Below are 26864 nucleotides of genomic sequence, written 5' to 3' on the forward strand. Positions count from 1 at the left end.
AAAATAAATGGCTAAGAAAGCTGCCAGTCTAGTTCTTTAGTAGTGTGCAAGAGTCTTTGGCACACATAATAAAATATAAACTAAAACTGAAGAAAAATTAGGGGGACACTCAAGTAAACTCCATTCTATTTGTGTGATCTATTTCTTGCTTTCTTTGCCTATTTCTCCATGTACACCATCCCTGTATGTAACATAATAAATTTATGAAAAGAACATCCATGCTGTTTCTTAGTCTTTGTTGTTGATATACTTTCATGGGAATCCAGATACATTAGAGCTAATAATACTTCATTTGCCATGCTAGGTTAGATTAGAAACACATAAAAAAGTTATAAGGATGTCATGGTGGCCTGAAATCATCTGAAGTCATCGATATAAAGGAGAGTAAGAATTTCAAATGGAATCAGAGTCAAGTGTCCAACAGACATACTTGCAGCATTACTTGCAATATGAAATCAACAGAATGTTGCCCCACTGATGATGCTAACATTGTCTCTCATTAAAATAATTCCATTGAATAATCCTTTGCACATTTTTGGAGAAACTTTTTGAGAATTTGTAATTTTTTTAAATAACAATGTTAAGGATTGAGTTCAGATCCTGGATCTTTTTGTTTTCTTGCTCAAGGCTGGCACTCTACCAATAAGCTTACATCTCTATTTATGGGTTTTTAGGTGATTAATTGGAATAAAAGTATGCTAGCCATTTCTGTCCCAGCTAGCTTTGAACCATGATCTTTAGATCTCAGTCTCCTTAGTAGCTGGGATTTACAGGCATGGGCCATTGGTGACCAGCTTTTAATGGCTGAATTTATATGCTAACTGGCTGGACTATAGTGCTGAAATATCCATTCAAACATTATTTTCAAAAGGTATTTTCAAGGGATTAAAAACTAAATCAATGAACTCTGAATAAAGCAGATTATCCTCCATCATATGGATGGGTGTCACCGAATCTACTGAAAGTCTTACTAGCAAAAGCTTGATGTTTCTTTTGCCAGAAAGAAATTGGTCAGAAAATGGGCCTTTAGAATCAACTTACAATTACCTGAATTCCTAGCTTGCCATCCGACCCCATCAGATTGTGGACTAACACAAAGTCCTCAACCATATGAAGTGAATCCATAAAGTCAATATCTATCTTGCTCTATGTTTTTCCTCTCTGTACACACACACACACACACACACACACACACGGTCAGTTCCGTCCGTTTCTGTGAAACAGCTTAAGAAATATGCTATGTAACTGGTATTGTTAAACATAGGTCATGATGTAGAAGGGTAAATATAATGAGGGCCAAGACTTGATTTCAGTTCTAGGTTGGCTGTTTCTGAATTCTTGGTGAGTGTTCCTGGGCTACTTTTTATTCTAATACTCTACTCCCTGGATTTTATACTCTACTTAGTGGAAAGGATGCATTAAATCTTATCTCCTTCCCAGTATAGCTATGCCTATCAGTGTGTGTGGATGACATTTCCTAATTTCCTAACTACAAAGTGTACTGTGTTACACTTATTCACAGAAGAAATTCATTGTTTGATGGAGACAAGACTAATTTCTGAAGAAATTTGCCTCAAAAACTAAAACTTGTCTTTTAGAAAGCTGTTACAAACAAAAGGATTAATAAAAGAATATATGCATATACATATTCTTGCATTCTTTATATAGATACAACACATCATCACCCTACATATAAATTTAATCTTGACAACCTGGGACCATATTGTAATATATCATCAATAAGTCCTTTGCTCAGATCATCAGCCCACAGTGCAGACTATGTTTGCAAAAAATCTTCTTGTCCCCACATATTTTAATTTTTAAGATAAGATCAACACATATTGTTTTGTATTTTAGCACAGACTATATTCCTAAAACTGTAGTTTCAGGGTTACAGGGAAATGAATTTTAGTAGCCTGTTACTGTAGGACCACAGAATCAGAGAAGCTTGCCTTTCATCAGAAAGTTCTAATGACAATGGGGAAGTAGGCACACTAATGCAAGCAACCACAGCCATTATATTCAATGTACATTATGTAAAAATTGAATTATGTGACTTGCGGGTAAAGATGGGAGAGAGAAGGGTGGGGAGAATCATGGGAGGGATGACACTGGTCAACAAGCTTCGTACTTATAACCTATGTTTTTAAATGAGCTCACCAAGTCATAAAATATTAGAATCATAACAAAATGCTTCTACTGTGTGGTATTGCATGAGGTTAATTCTCTAAACTAATATCCTCATAGTCTACTATGATGATAGGGCAAATGAACATTATGTGAAGAAGTCGCTCTAGACAGTGGCTGTTTCTCAGAGAGATCTTTACCTTCCATTTGCTCTGCACTCATTCTGAAACCTGAGGTTTCAAGTCAATAAATGTTTTCCATCAACAACAATTTATTGAACATTTATTACGGATCACATATTATCTCAGGTGCTAGATACACTGTTTGGTGCCTGCACTTAAATTCAATCTAGAAGATATATTACTTAAACTATAGCTAGGAAGATTATTCTCCTTGAGAAGATTTTCTTAAAGTATAACATCTGGCAGGGAACAGAGCAAGAATTGGTAAAGCTAATAAATAGCAATATTTTGTATTATTTACATATATCATCTCTAATACATGCAATGATTCTTCTGGGTAATAACCCTGTTGTACAGAGAAAGAACCTCACACTCAGAAGAATTCAATAATCACTCAAGACCAGCTAACAAGTCGTGGAATCAATAAATTCTAAACATGCTAAGCACTGGTTGCTTGCATCTTTAATCCCACCTATTTGAGAGGCTGAAATCTGAGGACCGTGATTTGAAGCCAGGCCAGAATGGAAAGTGTCTGTGGGAATCTTATCTCCAATTAACTATGAAATTTAAAAAAAATAGCTGAAAGTGAAGCTATGATTCAAGTTGAAGAGCATTAGTCTTGAGGGGAAAACTTAAAAGGACAGCACCATCCATGGCCCAGTACACACACACACACACACACACACACACACACACACACACACACACACACCTAGGCTCACCTAGTTTCTATTGCTGGCCTTTTCTTTGTATCATTTCTCAAATAAAAAGGGTCCAGAAGCTACTTTAAGAGTTGGGAAATAAGTTCAAATGGAAAGCCTTACAATAACAATCTATTATTTTTATGTTATCATTTACCTAAATACTACTCCAAAGTGGGGGGGACAGAAAATAGTAATTCCAAAAATAAGTATTTACTGGTTTGTATTTTTCAGTTTTGTAGATCTTGACTAAAACTCTGAATGAATTCCTGAACTTAACCATTCTGTACCTGCTTCACTGACTGTCATCAGGATGCTCTCAGTCCTATGTATGGCCAGCACCTCGTCAAGTGTGTACAGCCTCACACAGAGACCGCTGCTCTCACACTGCCATCACACTCACAATGACTCTAAAACACACTGTGGGTAAACCTGTGGAAATGAACTTGATGACATCTGCCATACATTTTTGTTCTCAAAGGAGACGTAAGGAAGTTTCAAAATAAGTTTTGTTTCAAAAAATAACATAAGTGACTTAATTTGGGGGTATACCTTGGAACAAATTTTATAGAGCAAAATGATTGGCTTCAGACACACTTGAGTTGAAAGGAGACTGGGTATACCCATGAAAGCTCGAAATGTATTTGCAACCACTCTTAGTGTAACACAGATTCTCTTTTGGAAACACCGGTGGATAACCACATTTTGCAGTGATTTGATTATTCTCCCATGTAAACTTCAAGTTTCTTGTCATAAAACAATTGACCTGTGCCTTCATTGATCGCCAAGAGGAGACAAGCATTTTTATATTTATATGCAGGAACCCAGGCTGAGAGATATAGTATCATGGAAAGCTGTTCTAACATGGCTAGCAGTAAGGGCTCTCACAGCAAATATCCAGGGTTTTGTTCTGATTATTTTTCCATTTATTGTATCTTTTTTGCCAGTCCTGGGGCTTGAACTCAGGACCTAAACACTGTCGTTGGACTTTTCTCAAGGCTAGAGCTCTACCACTTGAGCCATAGCACCACTTCCAGCTTTTTTCTATGTATGTGATATGAAGGAATCAAATCTGGGTCTTCATGCATGCTAGGCAAGCACTCTACCACTAGGCCAACCTCCTGGCCCTTATTATATCGTTTAATAAACTACCTAACCTTTCTGGTGTTTAAACTTTTTATCTATTAATTGTACCTACCGGCAACAGGATTGCCATGAAGAGCAAAGGCAATCATCTTAATAAAGTAGTTAGAATAATGCTTGGTACAAATTAAGTGCTCTCATCAGAAAGGACTAGCCTGAAAACAAAAAGTCATATATTTTTTAAATACCCAGATAGTTCTTCTTGTATAGACGTAGACTCACAAGTATCAATGTCCATTTAAATGTGATTAAGAATAATTATACTGGAGATTCACATGAAGGCAATTACATAGTCCCATTAAAACCACAACCAACTCTATATGAGACAATTTAGCAGATAAGGAATTGACAATTACTCTGTACATATTTTACTCATATAGGTTTCTAAATACATACTTTATTGTAAAAGCAAGAAAAGTTCAAGTCAAAGTACTAGAGGGTTAAATGGATCATTGTAGCAAAATATTTTCAAAAGAAGCAAACAATAGGCTATGTGTGCAGACTGTAAGTAATGCTGTGATATGATGCTGAACTGCCATGTGGCTGAGTTGACCATAGACAGAGGGAGCAGTGTGATAACACGAGGACCTGCTGTGAAGTCAACGCATGCTGGCTCTGCTTTGTGTGCTGGTGGTCCCTGCACAGCTGAAACAGGAAGCCAAGGCAGGAAAGATAATGCTGAGCACTCAGTGGTTGGGCGTAATGATTATTCCTAAAAAGGTGTCAGAGTTTCTAAGAAGCCTTTATCCTGAATTTCAAACCTAGACATCTTGGAAAGTGATGATACTGTCTGATAGAATTTCTGTAAATTCTGTATGTGGTTACAAGATAAATACGCAAAAAAATATAGAGAGTGACTTTTTTGCCTCAAAACTCATTGCTGCATGTCACCATCTTCTGTGATGTTGGAGTTGGTAACAGTACAAATTAATGAAAGGCTATTCTTTAGTATAGTTTAGGTAATATTTCTATGTTGACTAAGATTCAACCTAGAAAATGGATAGTTCACTCAGGGAAGTGAAAGGGCATAGAAAAAGTCTTAAATACAAGATCTGAGAAGACTTGGATAATAAAGATGCCTGTTGTCACCTTTATTACACAGGTGGCAGAAAGGCCAGTTAAGATGCCACTGGAATACTTCAGCCTAGCTATGATGAGGATCCAGCCTGGAGCATGAATGAAACAATATTACAAAACAGGGATGAACTCAAGTCTGTGTCTAGACAGAGGACAAGACATTGCATTGGGCAGAATATGGAAGAAAAATGAGAATTGACAACAAACCCCAAAATCAGATCATCCAAAGAAATTTTAAATAGTTATCCGTTATAACAGAATAATTGGCAACAGAGCTAAGCCTCTTAGGGACCACACTGAAGAAGAAAGCAAGAGATCACTCAGGTAGTTTTTGAACTCCAGATTGTATGTGCCAAGTAAACCTGATCATAGTTCATTCCAACAATTAGTATCATCCTTTTTGAACATATGTTGATGAACATATGCATCATTCATAATTTATCACACCATAGTTGTATGTAAAACCATTCTAATTAAGTTAGTCAATAAGGGGACAAAGAACCTGGTATAAAAAGATATAATCTGGACATTTATTGATACTAAGGAAAATATCTGTACAATGAGGATATCTGTACAGTCTACATGGTAATATATTTGCTTCATAACTGGATCTATGCACAATGAAAAGGACATATATTCATACCTAGTGGTACTTTGACCTTACTATACCTTTATAGATTGAGTAGATACACTCTTATAGATATTTCATTTACAAGGGAAAAAAACTAAGCTGTAGATTAAGAAAATGTCTCCAAGGTCACATAGTTAGTGAGTGGCAAAGAAGATGTACTAAGAGATTCAGGGCCCATTCTGTCTGTTTGTGGTAGTGCAAGGCTCCCGACTTCTGTTTCCACAGTTTGAAAACAATATAGATTTGAACTCGGATCATGATGGGTTTCACTGTGATCTTAACATTGGGCTTAGACAGAAATGTTTTTTTTTTTTTAAAAAAAAGAGAAAAAGAAAGAAATAAAATATGAAACTGGGTGAGAGAAAGAGTGACATTGCCTGAAAAGAAATGTACTCTTTATCTGGTTTATGTAACTGTAATGACTCTGTACATCACATTTAATAATAGAAGTTAAAAAAAGAGAAGAAAACATGAGCACGGGCGGCTCACACCTATAACCCTAGCTACTAAGGCTGCTGAGATATAAGGATAACTGTGAAGACAATGTAGGCAGAAAAGTCCCCATAAAGAAAAGAAAAACATGAAAATCATGATCAGGCACTTTAATCATAAATGTATACCCCTAAAAGGGATATAAAAGAAGTAAAACTGTTATGGGTTATAACTTTTTAAAAAATCTTTAAATACTATTTTTATTTAGTTTTTTGAAGAAATAACATTTTTACAAGGTAATATCAAGGTCAGAAAATGTTTTTTTAGCCAGTCACAGTGGCTCATGGCTGTAATCCTAGCCAATCAGGAAGATGAGATTTGAGGATCGCGGTTCAAAGCCAGGCTGGGCACTGAAGTCCTTGAGACTCCTATATCCAATTAATTACCAGAAAACTGGAAGTGGCACTGTGGCTCAAAGGATAGGGTGGTAGCCTTCAGCCAAATTGCTCAGGGACAATGCCCAGTGTTAAAGTCCCACAACAGACAAATAGTCTGTTTTTTTTTTTTTTTCTTTTTTGGCTGGCCCCGAAGTTTGAACTCTGGGCCTGATGGCTGTTTGTGGGCTTCTTTTTGCTTAAATCTAGCATTCTACTACTTGAGCCACAGTACCATTTCGTGCTATTTTGTGTAATTAATTAGAAATAAGAGTCTTATGGACTTTGCTACCAGGGCTGGCTTCCAACTGCCATTCTTTGATCTCAGCCACCCAAGTAACTAGGAATATAGGTGTGAGCCACTGGTGCCAAGCGAAAGTGTCTTTTATATTACAGTCCATACTCAAGACTCTTTCTGTATACTGTGAACTGTCATTATACTTTAAAATCAATGACTATTTATCAAATATCTATTATGTGCCTTGATATAAACTATAGAAACATTTCTTAATCCCTCATGAGTTGATTGTAAAAGCCAAATAATATAAAACTATATAACCTACATAATAGGTGACCAACTATAGCTTTCTTATTAGTAATAAAATTACCTATACGGCCGGGAGTTTGGCCTAGTGGTAGAGTGCTTGCCTAGCATGCACGAAGACCAGGGTTCAATTCCTTGGTACAACATACATAGAAAAAAGGCTGGAAGTGGTGGTGTGGCTCAAGTAGTAAAGCTCTAGCCTTTAGAAAGTCCAAGGACAGTGCTCAGGCCCTGAGCTCAACCCAGAAGTGGCAAACAATAAACACCTGTATTTTAATGAATTTTTCATGGAGTTACTTCATTTTCAACTATGAATATATAATAGAATATGATTACCTATCATTTAAATACAAGGAATAATAAAATGCCTAAGCACTATCAATTACCAATCTTTTTTTGCCAGTCCTGGGGCTTGAACTCAGGGCCTGGGCACTGCCTTTGAGCTTTCTCATAGCTAGCACTCTACCACTTGTGTCAATACCACTTCTGGCTTTTTCTGTATATGTGGTTCTGAGAAATTGAACCCAGGGCTTCTTGCGTACAAGGCAAACACTCTACCACTAAGCCATGCTCCCGGCCCCCAAATTTTTATTTTTACTACATCATTACTCAGTCTCTCTTATGATAAACTACAAAACTAGCATATTTATTTTTTTGAAATAATGGATTTTTGAAAAACTATTATATACAATGAAACAACACATTAATAAGAAATATTTTTGACTTTCCTCATTAGGATCTGTGATGTTAGAACTTTCATAATTAATGAAAAATAAATCTGCATTGTGTTTATAAAACTATTTGTCTAAAAAGAGATAGCTAATATCTTAGTGACACAGAAAAAATTAGATGTCTGAATTTCCAGTTTCAGATCCCTGCTTTGTCTCTTCATACTGTAGAAGATCAACCACATTTCCAATTGATACTTTCCTCATCAGTAAATTTGGGAATGTGTAATTTACTTTCTTTTAGTGCCATTGTGAACCTTAAATACTGTCTGTCATTGGCCAAAGCACCCTTGATAAATTGGACTATCACCTGCTACTATTCAGTTTAACAGAAGCTTGGCAATTCTATTCTTAAGACAATTTTTAAATTTATGCAATGCCCCATCAATGCCAAGTTGTGCTTTAGCCAAAATCTTAGTAGACAGAAAACTGCCATAAATTCAATCTTGGACTCTCAACAGTCTTCACCCTAGATTTAGATAGAAAATTTACAGTGGGGTTTGGTTGGCTAGCATTTAGCTAACTAAAAATGTAATGACATACAACTCAGAACTCAAAGATGATGAAAATGTTTTAATACTTCCAAAATATCAGTTCACCAGAATAAAAAAATTAAAATTAAGTTCTCTTTTGTTCTTTTCTTTATAGTTATGATCTCTTCAAAATGTTCATTTCTGAACTCTTCCAGGTGTTCTTTGAATAGGCAGATTTTATGAAATGACTTAGTTCATTTAAAAGTGAAGCAATTTTTTTTTACAGAATACAGAGCTATAATATGTGTGTGTGGTCACTGTGGAGTGAGCAGAGGGTAAAGGGAAAGATGAAAAATTATGAGACAGCTACAATAAATTGAACTAGCATACGGCATGTGCACAAGATAATGCAAAAATTTTTTTCTTTTCCTGTAGACTATAAAGCGGTCCATAAGTTTTATGAAGAGAAAGTTATGTTATTCTCTAGTACCTGAAACAGTAACTATCACACAGGGAAAATGAATATGTGTATATGTAAATAAATTCACATATGGTATATAGCGAGAGATAGATACATACATGTGTATGCGTGATAATGTTGAAGGTTGAACTCAGGGAACAAGCACTATCCCTTAGCATTTTTACTCAAGTAGAATCTTACCATTTGAGCTACAGCTGCACTTCCAGTGTTTTTGGTGATTAATCAGAAATATGTGTTTTATGCACTTTCCTGCCTTTGAATTTTGATTCTCAGATTTGAGCTACTTGTGTAGCTAAGATTACAGGCATGAGCCATTGGCCCCCAGTTCTATCACTATATTTTTCAATAAGTATTTTAAAAGGCAAGAAGGGGAACAAAATAAAAGAGGAAATAAAAGAAGAATGAGAATGGGAACATTTGGGTTCCTGAAGTAAGGCAGTAGAGAGTCTTACAGATATATTGCATTGACATGTGATAAACTTGTTAATATCTTCTCAGTAAGAGTGAAAAATGTCTACTTTATCAATGTGCAATTTATATTCTATATGGATGTAGAAATTCTGAGTTAAGAACTTACCTGATCATCAATCCTGGATCACCAATTTGATTGCAGGTGAATTTCTAGATAATATGGAAAAATAGAACTATTTATCTTGGTGACACAAGTTAAATAAGACTGTGGAATCATAAAATGATGTCTAAAAACCAAAGGTTTTATATATATTTATGTGTGTGCATATATATATATATATATATATATGCCCTTAGAGTAAATCCATCATGGAAGCTATTGTTTTATTATGCCTTTCCATTGGGAGAATACTTAAGGGTCACATGGTCTTGCTTGGATGAATGTATGATTTATGTTTGCAAGGCAGAGAGATTTTTCCTTTTGACATCTACAAAGAAACTACTGTTCTGCCAAATAGCTTCTTACCCCTTGTGCCCATTTTATGAGGTGCCAACATGAGAGTTTTTCAGAAGACTTAGTTATCAATATGACCTAATGGAACTAAAAGGTCACATAATAATATGGAAACTTCAGTAGTAATCAAGCATCTCATTTTTGCTTGGCATTGATTATCACTCTTTTGGTCTCTATTTTGAAGAAATATTGGAATAATATTAAAGGATAAGACAAATGAATTCCTATCTTTGACTAGGCATATTGTCTACCTCTGGAGGTGAGTACTGTACCACTAGGACAAATTCTTGGCCCCCACATTTGACTATTTTGACCAAATATTGTGGTAATTATTTTATGTATCCAGATGAGCAAAATGTCTAGGCTTACAATAGTTATATTTGCAATTTCATCACTATCATTTGCCACAGTAAGAACTAAAATCCAAGCTTCACAATGGCAAAGCTCACACTTTCACCACTAGTCTGTTACTTATTTTCATTGTTGTTTTTACATATCCATATCAAAAACCTTAATTCCTTCATCTACATTTAACAAGAAAAAATAGATCCATAACTAAAATAAATTAATATTAAAAATAAATTTATAATTCACAAAAATCAAGGTAGAATGTGTCTGAACACATTATACCCAATAGAGTGATATGCATACACAAATTGTAAATTCATATCAGGCTTATTATTTCTCTTGATATTCAGTTATTATCAAATATTTATTGACATGTACTATGGGCCAAGAACTGGATATATAAAAGAGAAGCAGATAAAATTCTGATCACATAATATTCATCTCAATGGAAAAGATGTATATATAAATATTTAAAATATAATATGATCAGTCACTGTAGGAATATATAACAACTGTTTCAAAACATGGGAATAAACCCAGTAACTTTCTGGGCTAGAAGAAAGAAGTATCCAGAGGCTTCATGGAAAAAAAGTAACATTTGGTGCTAAAGAACATATGTAGGAGTTATCCAGTATTTCTGGCAGATATCAAGGTGTCAGCATGACAAAGCTTCCAACAATTCAGAATGTCCTAAATACTGAATTCATATGAGGCTTATAGCAGAAGTCTTTGAATCTGTGATGGTTCAGTCAGAGGAGTCCTGGATATTCCAGAATGCCTCAAAGCTGGAAACACCCATTGAAGTATGACTGGAAGTCATGAAGGGTCAGTGAAGGCCAGTGTGCATCCTACCGGTAGGCAGAGAAGGCAATAACGAGTCTTAAACTTGGGTGATCAGGTATGGATCAGATGGTAGAGTGCCTGTACTGGACCTATCCCAGTATGATGGGTTCAGGATGGGAGAGGTGTCACGTAGAAGGGAATGAAGAAGGAAGTTGTGAAGTTGTCAATTGGGAGAGGGATCATGGAATCATGGGAACAATGACGGTATGGGATTTTGAAAAGTGTTTAAACATTAAAACTCATAAAAATTTTAAGTTAGCAAGGGAAGAATTAAGGGGTGTTCTCAGATGAATAAATAATATAGAAAGAAATAAAATTGAAATGATCAGCAGGACATTTTCTATCAGTAATGCACTCTACTGTTGTACTCTCTTCCTCCACTTCCAAACTTTATCCTAAAGGAAAAATGGACATCTCGATATGTAAACATGCACATGTAGTTCTTTAGATAAGTATACTAAAGACCAAAAAGCACAAAAGTCACTATTAAAAGACTGAGGATACATTAGATCTTAGTAGAGTCACCAGGACCCTGTTTTGCTCCTCAGCATAGAGAAAATAGGAAACTAAAGATTTAGCAATAAATGCAACTTCTTAGGATCTCTCTGGGTTTGGCATTTAGTAATTGACAAGATAGTACTTTAGAGAAATAACAAGTATTACAGCCTTAAACAACACATATATACAAAAATATTATCTATCTATCATTTATGCTGAAAGTCAAGCAGTGGTGGCTCAAGTGGTAGAGAAACAACAACCCTGAGTGAAAAACCTAAATAGTGTCTGAAAAGAATTCTGAAGAGTACCACTTACTTACTGTTTTGCATTTATTTTCTATGTCCTCTTAAAAGTCCTATGTGGAAGGCAATATTTATGATGGCAATTGTTTCTCTTGTAACATAGGGGGAAACAAAATTAGAGGAAGCTTTGATTTTCCACACTTCCAGCATTTAAGTAGTAGTATTGGGATTTGATTTCAGAGCTTTGTACTGGCTAAGCAGGCAATCTACCACTGAACAAACCATTCCAACAGCCTAGCCCTTAAGCAATTAGTAGAAAAGAAATCCCTGGAACAGCAGAAGCCTCTGATCACTGCACTGCAATGTAATTTTAGAAGAAATGAAAGTCTGTCTAGGAAACCCAGCTCAGTTTAAGTAGGGTATTTATTTGAAGAAGAGACATAGAGTTGTTGGAAAAAGTTAGAATTTGAAGTCTGTGTATCAAATTAAAGTAGTAAAACTTTTCTGGTATGTTTGTACAATTGTTCTTCAGAAGAAAAATAGCATTTGCAAAGATTAATTTGACATATCAGGGAAGTACACTAAAATCAGGAAGACCAGGTACAGTAATAGTGAACATGTTACATATAGCAAATGAGGAAGACAGAAAAACCTTTTAAGTAGGTAAGTATTTTGAACTAACAACAGTTTCATTTTATTCTAGGATCAAGTTTATCCTTTAACATAAGTAGAAATAAGAATGCTGGAGCCAGGTGCCAGTGTCTCAAGCCTATAATTCTAGCTACGCAGTAGGCTGAGATCTGAGGATCACAATTAGAAGTCATCCCAGCAGGAAAGCCCATGAGACTCTTAACCACCAGAAAACTGGAAGTGGCACTGTGGACCAAATGTTAGAGTATAAGCCTTAAACAAAAACAGGCTCAGGGATAGTGGCCAGGCCCTAAGTTCAAACCCCAGAACCAGCCAAAAAGAAAAAAAAAGGGGGAGCGAGCTAGACACATGTCAGACCAACTCTTAGTACCATCACTACATACTAATAATAAATCTAAGTCCACAATAAACCTCCATTATGTACAGATTTCTATGAGGATCTGCATTTCCCCCACTTTGAGTCACCTTTTAAGCAAAGAAATTTGGTAGTTGATATTTTATCTGTGATATTAAGGAACCAAAAGCATCATCTTGCAAAAAATGTTTAAGATAAAAACAATTGAATAGCTTGCTAATTAAAATCTTAGAAGGATCTATTGTCTGGTAATAGTTTATGTAATTCTTTCTGAACTCTCCAGTGGCTGGCTATGTGATTGAGACAAGGGCAGTGACCCTCATTTAACTGATTGAAAGTGTTTTATCACATTTTGTATTTCCAAGAAGTGTTTACTGTGCTGGCCCACAAATCTATTCTTGACATCCACAGGCTTTGTCAAAGCTTTACTTTTTATATTTATGGGACAAATGATATCAATATCATAAATGAAATCCACCTGCAATGAGAACTATTTTCATAATAGAGCACAATTTATAAACTCAGTACACGAGGGGCTAACTATATACTACTTGTTGTGTTGACTCAAATTTCACCCAACCTGATCTGTTCAAACAGCAAAGATATACACTGACCAAAAGCTTAGAATAGACAATAATATAATTTTCATGATAAAATAAAACTTTCTCATCATTCTTTTGGTTTTCCATAGACTATGAAATAACTTCTATAGATTATAAATTTCATATTTCTCTTTTTTTGTAAGTCACTAAAATGTAGAGATAACATTTTTACATTTCATTAAAATATATCATTGTAATGGTACTTTTGATCCTAGAAACCATATTATTTTTCACTTGGTGAGGGTTATACCAGGAAATAATGTATATTGTTCTTAAATGAGTTAATGATAAAGAAGTAAGACTACAAGAAATAGTAATTTCTTTCTCCTCTTATTCCATTCATATCACTAGTTTTATGAATATTTGAGGAAAAGCATTTAAAAAATTAGAGAAGTTCCACTGCATATTAGTGCCGGACACATTCAAAAAACATGGGTGGAGCCCTTTGATTAGAAGTCTACTCTATATACAGTATCAAGGAGAATATGAAATCAGAAGCTTTTCCCAGAACTGATCACGTAGTTCCAACAGCAAACTAAACTAGGAGCTTATCAAATAAAGAAAACAATTAACCAGCCCAGCATTGTAAAGGTCCTGGGGTAATAGGAGCAAGGACTTTCAAAAAGGTTTTAGATAAAAGACAAATATTACATACAGGTGGTAATAGCCTTACTAGAATCCTTATAGGAAAAATTATTATTGTCTTCATCTTCAAAGAAATAAACAAAAACTAATAAGCCATTTCAGTTGGGGAAATTGTGAGATGAGTTAAATTATATGCCCAAACAATAATTAAGAGTATGCCAGATTTTTTAAATTATTTAATCATCACAGCATTTATATGAGATGGCTGTTATTGTGATTGGTTCAAGCATGCATAGATTTTAATACAGAAAGTTAATTAACATTTCTAAGGTAACTTAACTACCATTTAAACCCATGCCTTTTATATGATTAATCTAAATATTACTAAATGTAACTACATGGAACATAAAATGTGATAAATATTTGGAAATTTCAAAGGTGAGGGTAACAGGAAGATATCAATATAAATGAGATTAATGGGAGTGATGAGAATCCCAGGTCTTCTTCCAAACTATCATCACATATTTCCATCTCATGGGCTAACAAATAGAATTCTGAGGAAACGACCTTTCTCTACTTCTCTGCTCTGAAGTAAGGTTTTTTTTTTATCATTTTAAAACACATAGACAGGCTCTGGTGGCTTAGCTACTCAGGAGACAGATCTGAGGATCAAGGTGCCATAAGAGTCTTAGCTCTAATAAACTACTCAGAGAAAGCTAGAAGAGGTGCTGTGATTCAAGTGGTAGATTCTTACCCTTGAGCAAAAAGTGGCTCAGGAAAAGAGCCCAGTCCTTAAGTTCAAGCCCCAGGACTGGCAAAAAGAAAATTAAAATAAACAAACACTGTAGTCATTCTCAACAGGATATTTCAGGAAATAAATGACTCTAAACCCTGACTGGTCCAAAATCCAAAGCCACATGATTCCAATACATCAATATGAAGTTGTCATTTCAATTCCTCACATTATTATGGGATTGTATTTTCTCTGCTCTTCATTTACTTAGACACAGAAGAATTTAGTTAGGGCAGATCTAGAAGTCCCAAATGCCTTCCTGTCTTAGAGAGGCCTTAGATACACACAGGTATATGATGCAAGCCTTTCTGAGATGCCTTAATATCCACTGTTAAAACCTAAAATATACCAAAAAAGACCCTCCAGATTTTTATAAGATAATAAAACATTATTTAACAACCAAGATTTAATGCTTCAGAAGATATGAATTCATGTCTCAAGAACTAAATTGCTGTTAATCTGCATTTCAAGAGGAATTCCTTGGTCAAGCATTTGAACAATGTCAGGCAACCTAGTGAAATAGTAGGGCACAGAAAAGACAATTTACCAGAGATACTTGTAAAATGCATTTCAACTCAATCCAGGAAGTAAAAAACAAAATTCATTCATAAACAGAGCTGCTTGTTGGCCAAGATTCAAAGACCAGGGAAGAAATGTTAAGGAACTTAACAGCTGTCATTCACTTTAGTGCTAGTCCTCTTGGAGGCAGTGAAGTTAACATTTTAAAAATTACCACCCAAATTATCAGTACTAAAATGACTAGCTAAGAAACCAGCAATGATTTGGGAAGACTCAGAGACACTAATGACATCTTTATGTGAAGATAGGTTTGACTCTATGACTTGGTTTAGCCAACACATTTTGCATATGTTTAAATGTGAGGTCTTTCTCCCACACCAGGAAGCCAAGTATGGAAACAGACCAGGAAAAATCTGTTATTTTTGAATTGTAAAGCATGGTAGCTAGAAGAAATTAGTATTCAGAAGGAATGGGTATGAGCATTCATGATTCCTTTTCATGCCAAAAAATAATCAAAAGAAAACCAAGATAGCAATATAATGAGTCACTATTACAAATCTAATTTTTGTTTATTTGAAAACTTCCTTTTTCCTAAAAAGAAGCTTTATTTTCATCACAAACATATTCAGTATATTTCTAGTAATTTTATATAGGTATAGATGCTTATTTTTAAGAGAATCTTTTTATTTTTTGTTCCTATTAAGTTGGCCAAATCAAGTTTCATGCAATGTCTAACTTAAGGTAGGATTTGGAAACTATAGTACTGTGATGTTCATAGAAAGGGAAAGAAACTTTACAGAAGGATGATATTCAGAAGCAAGAGGGAAACCATCGATTCAGTCAGGGTATGTGTATTTTTCTGTCCTAGTCTATGAGCTTTTTTTTGAGTGATTTAAAAAACTGGAATCTCTTAACTACAATTAACCTCTAGAAAATGGGAAGTGGGGCTGAAGCTCAAGGGGTGGGGTGATAGCTTTGAGCTGAAGAACTCAGGTACAGTGCCCAGGCCCAAAGGTCAAGCCTCACGACTCACAGAAAGAAAAAAAAAACAAAAAGATGACATCTATGTACATGTGCTGGCTTAGGGAACTGGTACTAAGAATAAATGGACCATCTATGGAAGTATGGAAAACAATTTAAAGTGAGCATTGGGAAATCACACAAATCATCCATACGTGTTGACATTTCATCCTTATTATCAGATAGTGAGAGATGAAAACAGACAGAGCCTCCAATTGCTGATCAGAAGGGATAACCTGGTAGTAGTATACTCATCTAGAATGTGAAAGGTCCTGGGTTTGATTCCCGATGATTAGATCACAAGAACACAGATGATTCATGGATGAATGAATTCACAAATTATCTTGAAGTCGATCTGTTATTAACCCTGTTTGCCTCTGGCCTTTGGATTCACCCATCATCTCCTGAGACTCTGCAGAGTGCCCACCAGGAGATAGTCAACAAGATGTTACATCTCCCATTCGACAGAGTCTTGAGCTGAATAAATCCCTAACTTTTTAAGTCATCCAATTCCTGGAAATTAGTTTTAGTATTAGGCTAAGATGTCACAGTTACCAATATATCACAGTTACCAATATACCAGGACTTTATCACTTTAAACAACAAAGAAGATATACACACACTTTGCCAATTGCCATAGATGGCGAGTTCCTCTGGTCTGACACAGGATGGATATTTATGGTGAGTTGCAGAATTTCTGGTACTAAGAAGTGACACACATACAGAGTGATCCTTAAACATAGTGTGTATAAATCTCTACTCTTTGTACTCATTGCCACATTTTACCACATTTTGACAATTTAGCATATACTATATCATATTCATATAGAAATGTAGACTGTGATTCATATGCTAACTTGTAATAAAATTTACCTATGCTATAATTTTTATGTGGAAAATAAATGTATCAATTGTGGTAGTTTTCACTAATAACACCAAAGTAGAACTTGGTACATGGCCTCTTTGCTTATCTCCTACATTGTGTCAGTTATACCTGGGTTTCAGTTACATATATTTTGTCTGCAGAAGTAAACATTACATAAGTTGGGGTAGAGAAAGACAACAAGCAGCAAAGTATGTTGTTTTTCTCTACATTTCATATCTAAATAACCTTCCCCTAAGTAAAGTATTATGGGGTGATGCAAGGCATAGATTGGTGCAGGTTGCCATCTTGTCTTCCTATTGACAATAGTAGTAGAACATGCACATATTGTTATGTGAGATTAGATACACAGAGGCATAAATATCTTCTGTACCCGTACACCTATGAATTAGTATGGTACACAGAAATCTGGCATATGTAAGAATCATTTTACAAATGAAAGCCATAGGTACTATGCTGACATGTAATGCTCTAATTTATTCATCATTATACTTCAAGTTGAAACATTATTTGTATTAAGAAGTTTAAATTTACTTTCTGAAAGGATTCTTACATAAGGCCATGCATATACTTTTATTTCATATTCTCAAATATATATTATATTTATATTTTAAAAGCAATATAAAATTTGTTTATAATTATCATTAGCAGGTTTTGTCAATAGGTTAAAACTTGTTTCACTATTTCCTAATAATCAAGCACCATATTATATATAATGATAATTTTGGCCTTACAGGAAATATTTCATAATAATTCATGAGAGACTTATTTCAAATATTTCTTACAGCAGAGGCATAAGTTATAACAGATCTTAAGCATATATTTATGATAGTATTTAAAATAATCCTTTGAACTGTAACATTTGAGTTTTAATGGCATACTGTTTATCTGTCTACAGATAGACAGTTATCTAGATAGGAATATCTATCCTTTAGCTATATATCGATAGATATAGACATTTATATCACTGTGGATATTATATAAAGTATAGATATTATATTTCTAGTAGAGATATTTATCTATCTATATATTGCTCAAGGCTGGTTGCTCTATCACTTGAGCCACAGTTCTACTTCCAACTTTTTGGTAGTTAAATGGACATAAATGTGTTACAGCCTTTCAGGCCCAGCCTGGCTTCATAGTGCAATCTTCAGCTATCAGCTTTCTCAGTGTCATACATTTCTTTTTACTTCAGGAATCCAACTGTAGATGTTTTAGGACAGAAAATAACTAGTATGTAAATCAATATAAAACATCTTTCACAGGAGGGTAAGAAAAAAATCATAGAGATTGGTTTATTTTATAAACTTAACTGTGTCATATTTTGTGTTCTTGATGAGAATCAGTATTTAAGGCAATCTGTTTTAGGAATATCACTTTATATAATTCTTGATTTTTGGTAAGGAAATTCACTGAATGACTAATAAAATTAGTAAATTTAGAAAAAGAATTAATTTACATTAATTGAGTTAAACATTTCTTCATCATTTAATATTCATTTAGTTAGAATTTTATTTAAAAATCAATAATTTAAAGAGAACATGTGAATTATCATTTTAAAAGCATATAGTATCTAAATTTAGGATATATCAATGTTAGTGAAAATGAATTCCACTTTTCTTAAATAATGGCATCTTTAAAAATAGAGCACCTAATGGATGTTAAATAGGGCAATTGCCCAAAAATCTTTAGCCAAATAGAAACCTGGGATTTTTTTCAGGCCAAAATTAAAATGAAAAAGAAAAAAAGAAAAAGGAAATATGTTTTGGAAAACATTTACATATTGGCTGGCTACCTTATCTGAACTCTTACATTAGAGCTCCTTTCCCTCCTTTGCTTTGCTCATGTATGAAGGAATCCAATATTACCAGGTGTGGTTTCACTTGCAGAGGTTGGAAATTGAACTTTGGTTCATTGTGTTTTCTTCCACTTACAGTGCTACAACCTTGAATTAAAGGAAAAGCAAACTTTGCTGACTGTTTCTTTTTTTCTTTTTACAAAATGAGGTCCTTTCCAGTGCATTTCTACTCTTCAATGTGAGGGGCTCTTGAGGCAATACAATGGCAGCTCTGTGTACATGTGTAGTGAATCAGAACATTTACAGCTGTGTAGATACAGGATACTCAATGTTCAAAAATAGAGCATTACCCTGAGGATATTACTATTTTTTTAAGCACAAACCAAACCTAACTAGGTATTTGATGTAATTACAATAACTTTCATAATTGTCTTAAGAAATTAATCACACTTGAACTGAATTATAGTGACACAAAATAACACTGGATAGGAAATTTTTCTTATGAAAAGAGAGTTCAAATACATGATCTGCGGTACATTTCCATCTCCATGACTGGAAGGTACCGCTGTGGACCCCACAGAGCACCTAGGCAAGGAATCTAATCATCTGCACTTCGCCTTAATTATAGTTACACTATCTATTATATTATGTTATATTCACTGTGCAAAATTCACAACAATTCATTTCTATGTATATTACTTATCATTTTAGTATTAAAAAAGTCATCATAACACTTAGGCATTATCTATGCAAGGTTTATTTCTTGCTTTTCTTTCCCCTGTGACATAATTTGATAATGGAACTAACCTTGTGAAAAATATTTTGCAATGACAAAATATTGGCCATCAATGTAACTGCAAATAAAATCCTATATATTTTCATTAATGAATTAAGTCACACAGACCTTTTACAAGTGTTCTTCCTACAGTTTTCTCTGCTACTTCCATATTACTGTTTTATACACAGTGCCATCGTCTTTCTCTATATTGAAAATCTCAAAAATAGGTAGCCTTATATTGTTAGAAATTCTATTATAATCCTAGGATTACAGGCATGAGTAACTGGTGTCCACCTTAAATGAATTCTTTAAACAATAAAAACATCAATCCTTTCTTTAAAATATTCAAACAGATAATGCCAATGCAAATGTCTTAATATTTTATCCCTGGTAACTGTTGTTCATTTTAGCTGTATCACAATAAAACAACACTTCATTTGGAGATTTAAAGTAGTTTTCCAAAGCAGTTCAAATGAATGATTGCAGTTAAAATGGATGCACAAGGGAAATTCCTTGGGTCATTATTTGCTATTTTCCCCTGTGTCTTTGAATGACAAATTATAATTTTTCTACTATGATTAATAACTTAAGTAACATCTCTGACACTTCTCTGGAGACTTATTTATCAACTATACCTTCAGTTTTCACATAGATGACAGCTACTGACTAAAAATTTGCTTTACTGTACATTTCCTAGTGTACTTTCAGATGACAGATTCTAATAGCTTCTGAACTGTTTCTGTCATGAAGTAATTATGTCAGGAAATAAGCAATAGTAGTACCTCTCCCTCTGATATTGAATGATGGTCACAAGATTAATATGGTATATTATTGCCAAACACATGAATTTTTTTTCACAACTGGATCAAAATCTTAATTTTTCTTTATACATCAGGATGATGCTTGGGCTTACCCATTCCAGTTACTTCAAAAACTTCAGATTAAGCCTATGAAAAGGCACCACTTTCAAATCTAGGCTTAAATTTTGGCCAAGTACTTTATATGATAGATAAGGTCCTTGGTGTGCTTGAGGCTCAATTTTCTAATCTTTGAAGTAGGCAGAAAGTAACTTCCAACATTACTCTTAAGTAATGCACCTGATTCATGGTAAGTATTTAGGAAATGTTAGTTACCATACAAGTGCAGTTCAGGGACTGTTTATTTTAAAGAAAGCAAGACAATAAATGTTGTTCATGGCTTTTTGACAGAGCTTACCGAACAGAAAAAAGATGCATTTGATTACCTTAATCATATTATTTTAAAATGCATATGTTGTATTTTTACAAACACACACATGCATACATACATACGCGCACTTGCGTGCGCGTGTACACACACACACACACACACATACACACACACAAACTACAGAGTAATTCATTTATACCAAAAGGTGAAAAATGTACTTTTCTAAAATACCCAACCACATTTTATGTACCACTTCATTGCATTGTTCAACTTTTGCTACAGTTATAAATCAGCAATTATTTCAACTTCTATTTTACAGCTGTAAAAAGGATTGATTGATAGCCACTGGTCATTTATACTTGGGATCCTAGCCTTTCAAGAGGCTGAAATGTGTGTTAGATTTCCATCTCCAAAATAATTAGCAAGAAGAGAAGCTGGAAGTGTGGCTCAAGTACTAAAGTGCCAGCCTCACAAGTATGAGGCCCTGAGTCCAAACTTCAAGACAACAAAACCATGTTTTTTAAAGAGTGGTTGATATAACTAGAAATTATGACTTCCTTCTTACAAATGTCCAATATTCCCTTGCTCCTTTTTCACTATATTAGGGTAAGATCCTATAACCATCTGTTCAAAATGATAAAACTTAAATGATTTAAACCTGATTCAAAAATATGCTTAAACACATCAGGGGAAAAAAAGATTCCTGATCAGTGACCACTGTCTTTCAAACACTTGATTTATACTACTACTTCAAATTTTGAGTTTGTAAGACAATTCACAATTCAATATTTAACACATACTCACATACTGCTAAATCAAGGAAGACCATTATGAATTGTGACATACTGTGTTATTCTAATTAAATAACATTCTTGGAAAAGACAAAACAATGGGCACAGTAAATAACATATTTAACCAAGGGTTTTGTGGTGCAAAGGATGAATAGGTATATCATAGGAGAATTAGGAGATTAAAAGTATTCTGTAGGATATAAAAATCAGCCAGTTGTGATAGATGGAAATAGACACAGTGGATCATATCCATAATCCTACCTACTGGAAGGAAAGCATTTTGAAACCAGCACAGGTGAAAAAAGTTAATAAGACAACATCTCATTAAAAAAAGTCTAGTATAGCAGTGCATGCCTATAATTTCATTTACTGCAGATGTATGTAGTGACAATGATCCATACTGTCTGCATGTGGCTCAAGTGGCAGACCACCTGCCTGGCAAACACAAGGCTTTAAGTTCAAACCCCAATACTGACCAGAACCAATAATGTATGATTTATATATACACATATTTTCTTACTAATTCATATTTTTCAGAATTCATATCCCGTGAAGAATAAACTTAGAAGTAGCCTAATGTAGATTCCCTGATTACAATAAACAGCACCATGGCCATTTTTCAAATCTCTTTAAGAAACTCATCTGTAAAGCTTTCGTTTTTTGTGCTTCCTCATCAAAGAATATCAATGTTATGCTAATAGCTGAAACTGTTGTTTCAATCTTAAAATTCTATCATTTAATATTGACACATGGCAGTCATTCATTAAAAGCTGACATGGTCCGACGACAAGAGGCTTAAAGTGAAAAATCTCAAAGTTCTCCATAGATTTCAAACTCGTCCTCGGTTTAACTTCCCATGGAAGTCAGAAAGCTTATCACAAACTAAATATCAACACTAAAAATTTGTAGTACTAATTAATATTTTCAGAAGGATAAAGACAAGAGAAAATGCAGAGACAAAAACTGACTTTCAAGTTCATGGTCTGCATTTTAGAAAAAAAATTAAAGCAATGGAATTAGATTTTAATTAAGAAAATTTTTGCACCAGACTAAAGCCATGCTAAAATTCTGAATAAAACATGGCTACTGCAATTGGACCAGGCTTATATCTTTATGAAGTTGTTCTTATCCTGTAGCTGCTTGTGCACGGACACCAGTGATGAAAAATGTAAGGGTTGCCATGGTATGTACCCATCTTTTCTGGGAGAGTCAAATTTAAGAACATGTATGAAGAACTCAGTTCATGATACATTCTAAAGATTGAGTATGCTTTCTCTACCATGATGTATTAACATGATACCATTCAGCATAGGACAAAGAGACCTTACCAATTAAAAAACAAATTTTATCCAATTAAAATTGCTTGGAAAACATGGTATAAAGATAAACCCAGAGTGCAGAACAAGTTCTAACTCTGTAAGATTAATAAATCATCAAAATTCAAGATATTTCACAGGCCTGAGGACATCACAGGAATGCATAGGTATTGCTAATTGAACCTGCAATGTATATGCAATGCAAGTCCTATGATCTTAAGGGGAAAAGTATATTCTTACATCCTTCTCGTTCCTCCCTGGTGTGATCAGCGATTTTCCAGAAACATGACATGTGCTACCATCTTTTGGGGAAAAGAGAGAGGGGGTGGGGGGAGGAGAAGAAAAGATGTTGTGTTGGTCTCCTGAGAGTCTGGGGAAGTCAGCTTAAAGATGCCTGCCTGAATGGGGGCTGAGGCATGGCACTTGGACTGGGGAGGTGGCAGAATTCTTTGCTTCTGGTAGCAGGTTCTGAGGCGCCCAGAGCACCCACGTGTGCAGGGGCTGCAGAACTTTCCCATCACATCTTTCAGAGGGAATGCATCTTTTTAAAATAGAGGAATGCCTGAGTGGGGGCAGGTATGGAAGTGTCCTGGGTGCCTTTACCAAGGCAATGTGAGACAGGCGGTTTCAATGCAACTGTCTTCCAGGGCTCCTTTCCCTCTTCTATAGCTCTGGCAACTTTGTTCCCCACCCCACCCCGCCCCCCCCAACACCCATTATTCCTTTATAGGAGGACTTTAGCAACTGAGATGCTGAAAATCTCATGCACTCAGCCTGGAACAAAGAAAATCGAGTTTCTAATACTGTATCTCTCCGGTTGGGGGAATCACGTGTCTGGCTTTCGCTGGAATGCACTCTGCTCGCCCACGCTCCAAAAATCTCTATTGTGCTTCGAAATTTGGCTCTGGTTTAACTATGCTACCATGCAAATCGCCTTTCATCTAGGAGGAGAGCCACCCTTCCACTCGTTTACCTGCTGACCCAATTACCGCTGCAGGAATGCAGGTGCATTTGGTGGAGGGGCTGGGGAGTGGATGGGAAAAGTAAAGGGAAGGTGGAGGAGCCCTGGGTTTCACTGGATGCCACCCCCCATCCCTCCTGGGTCTTGCGATTCCTTTTGAAGGAGAACTTCCAAAGGATCGTGGGAGTCGCAGAGGGCTCCTTTCTGAAGCCCATTCCCAGGAGTTGTGAAAGTAACCCTTTCCTTCCTCCACCTCCCGCTGTGCCCCTCCCCCCCCCGCCCACCCCGCCTGCTGGGTGACTGGGTAGGGGAGGAGACCAGGAGGGCGGAGGCGGGTCTTTTATTCCACCCTGATGGCCGAGAAGTACTGTCAAACCGATTTTGCAGACATCTCTGCGATGATGAAGTCACACTGTTTTTAAAAGGAATCTTATACAGCCCCCTCACCCCCCCACCCCACCATGGCCCCTCTCCCCCGCCTCCCCGCCCCGAGTTCTTGACTCTAAAAGCAGACTTAGAGAGCTCTGGTAGCCAATCTAATTGTCAGGGAGCTGGGGGGGCCTGGGGCTGCCCTCCTGCTAATGGGCTTTCCTCTTGCTGTCACACACCACCATCCCAAACTCGGTCCTGGCACGCTGAATGACGGGGAGAAGAGGACGCCCCGGGTGGAGAATGCTGCAGGCTCACCAGCTTCTCCACACCACACAAAGGAGATGTGTTGAGTAGGAGTTGCCTGGCTTAGGAGGGGGGAAAAAAAGAGAAGGGAGAAATCTTTCTGCCAGGGAAACTGATTCCTAGGGAAAGCGTTCGGCCCAGGGCTACTGTCCTCTCTCACTTCTTTCTGTCCTTCAGTCTTTCCTGCTCCTTCTTCCCTTGTATCTCTACCACCCCCCCACCACCCCACACCGCCAACCCCACCCTTCTCCCCTCTCATCCTCAATGACATCAAGATCGAACTGGCATCTTTCAAACCGGTCTCTAAACAGTAACACCCTCCAAGATAAAGGGACAAGTGAGACCTGCCACAAGTGTGTGTGTGTGTGTGTGTGTGTATGTGTGTGGTCGCGATCAAACACACTCCTTCCATCCCTTACACACCTGGAAGGGGGGTGGGTGGTTGACTAAAGATAAGGAAGAGCTAGGAAGCCTGATTTCAGCTGGACTCACAGTCCAAGCACCATCGCCCGAACTCATGTGCCCTGCCTTCCCTTTTCGCAGTATGTAACCCTTTAGGGGCTCCTCGCCAACCCCAGGCACTCAATACTCCCCGCTTGCACCCCATTTCCAAACGCCCAACAACCTACCGGGGCACCGCCGCCTCCTCGGGCCACCTCAAGATCTGCTCCCAGCGAGCTCCCCAGCTTCTCCGTGCCCTCCCACCCCGTCCCCACCCCCGGCCGGGCGCGCTGGCCGCGGCTGCAGGGGCGAGATCGCTCTCCACCCCCTCCTCCCCGCTCCCCCGGACGCTTCCCCACTCCCCACCCTTTCCTCAGCCAGCCTTTCCCCTTCCCCACGGGGCCACGGGGCGCGAGCGATCCACTCACATCGTCGATGGGAGAAACTGCCCATGAGGTTCCTGAGAGCCAGAGCCGGGCCGCCCAGCAGGGTAATTCCTTAAAGTGTCCGGTGGTCCGCAGTGGAGGGGGGCGCGAGCGAGCGTTCCCGGAGGAAGAGGAGGAAGAGGAGGGGGAGGCGGCAAGGAGAAAGAGGAGGGGATTCCGAGACCGGAGCTGCGTTTAGACCATGGTGCCGGTGCCCTTCAGGTGGACGGCTGAAGAGGTTCCCGCGGGAAGCCGGCGGAGGGAAAGCCCGGAGCGCCGGCAGGGGAGGCGGGCGCGCGTCCTCTCCCCAGCCACCGCCGGCCCCGCGCGCCGCGCTCGGCGACCGCAGCTGCAGCGGCGGCCGCGGCGGCGGCGGCGGCGGCGGAGGCGCAGCTCCCTCCCCGCCCCCCAGAAGGCTCCACAGACAATAAATCCTGGGCGGAGAAGACACGCGCGGCCAAAGCGAATCGTGCGCCCAACTCCGTGACAGCTCTGGCCCTCTGCGGGGCCGATGCTAGGCGAGGATCCCGGGTGGGGTGGGGGGGGTGAGGGGGTACGGAGAGGGGTTCAGTAGGCAGCTCCGAGGGTCCGTGCGCTCCCGGGGGCTGCGGGCGGGGATCGTGGCACGAGTGGGAGACTGCGGGTCTCGCCCGCGAGTACCCCGCAGCGCCCCCTCCCACACACACCCCCGGGGCTGGAGGTCCGTGATCTCAAACCCGGGGTTCGCCGAGAGTGGTGTCTCCGGTGCAGAAGCTCCGCACACAGGTGCCGGGATTGGCAGGAGAGGAGGCGCCGCTTGGGGCTCTCGGCAGCCGTCTCCCTGCTCTCCCCGCCCCCTCTCGCTTTTTTCCCCACCCCCTTTTCCGACGACACCAGCTGCAGCTGCTTCAAAGTGTTAAAAAAAAATGTCAAGGAGGTTTTTTTTTTTTTTTTTTCCACCGATAGAAAGAGGAGTGGGGGGGAGACCGAGTTCAGTACCCTCGGCCTCTTCGTGAGGTCCTAGTTTGTCGTTCTGACCTCGACTTGGGATCTCCCCGAAATTGAGATGAGAAAAAATAAATAATAAATAAAGGAGAGGGGAGAAAAAGAAAATCCCAGTCTCCCACCCCCCCGAGAATGAAAACGCTCGCCCTTCCCGGGCTCCACCCCCCCCCCTCCAGAAGCTGCTTTTGGAGAACGGGAGGGGAGGCCGAGCTTTCCGGGATTCTCCCGTGGCCCGCGCGCGGGGCGCGAGGCCGGTGGCACGAGGTCGGGCGCGCGGGGTGGCCAGCGGC

At 37.7% G+C, this 26864-nt stretch overlaps 1 protein-coding gene across 4 annotated transcripts in view; it reads right to left on the minus strand.

Annotated features, from left to right (window-relative positions):
- Lrrc7 (leucine rich repeat containing 7) overlaps window positions 1-25871 on the minus strand; it is a 465452-nt gene extending 439581 nt beyond the window's left edge. For 3 of the 4 annotated variants that reach the window (XM_090334630.1, XM_090334629.1, XM_090334628.1), the window contains exon 1: window positions 25594-25871. In XM_090334630.1, coding sequence (XP_090190756.1) covers window positions 25594-25595 — 2 coding nt within the window. In that variant the 5' untranslated portion in view covers window positions 25596-25871. Of the gene's footprint in view, window positions 1-25353; window positions 25381-25593 lie in introns of those variants that run through there. The other variant, XM_090334627.1, reaches the window with a different exon arrangement.
- Window positions 25872-26864: the final 993 nt, after the last annotated feature.

Source organism: Megascapheus bottae, chromosome 6 (assembly GCF_031878675.1).
Source record: "Megascapheus bottae isolate mThoBot1 chromosome 6, mThoBot2.hap1, whole genome shotgun sequence".
NCBI lineage: Eukaryota > Metazoa > Chordata > Mammalia > Rodentia > Geomyidae > Megascapheus > Megascapheus bottae.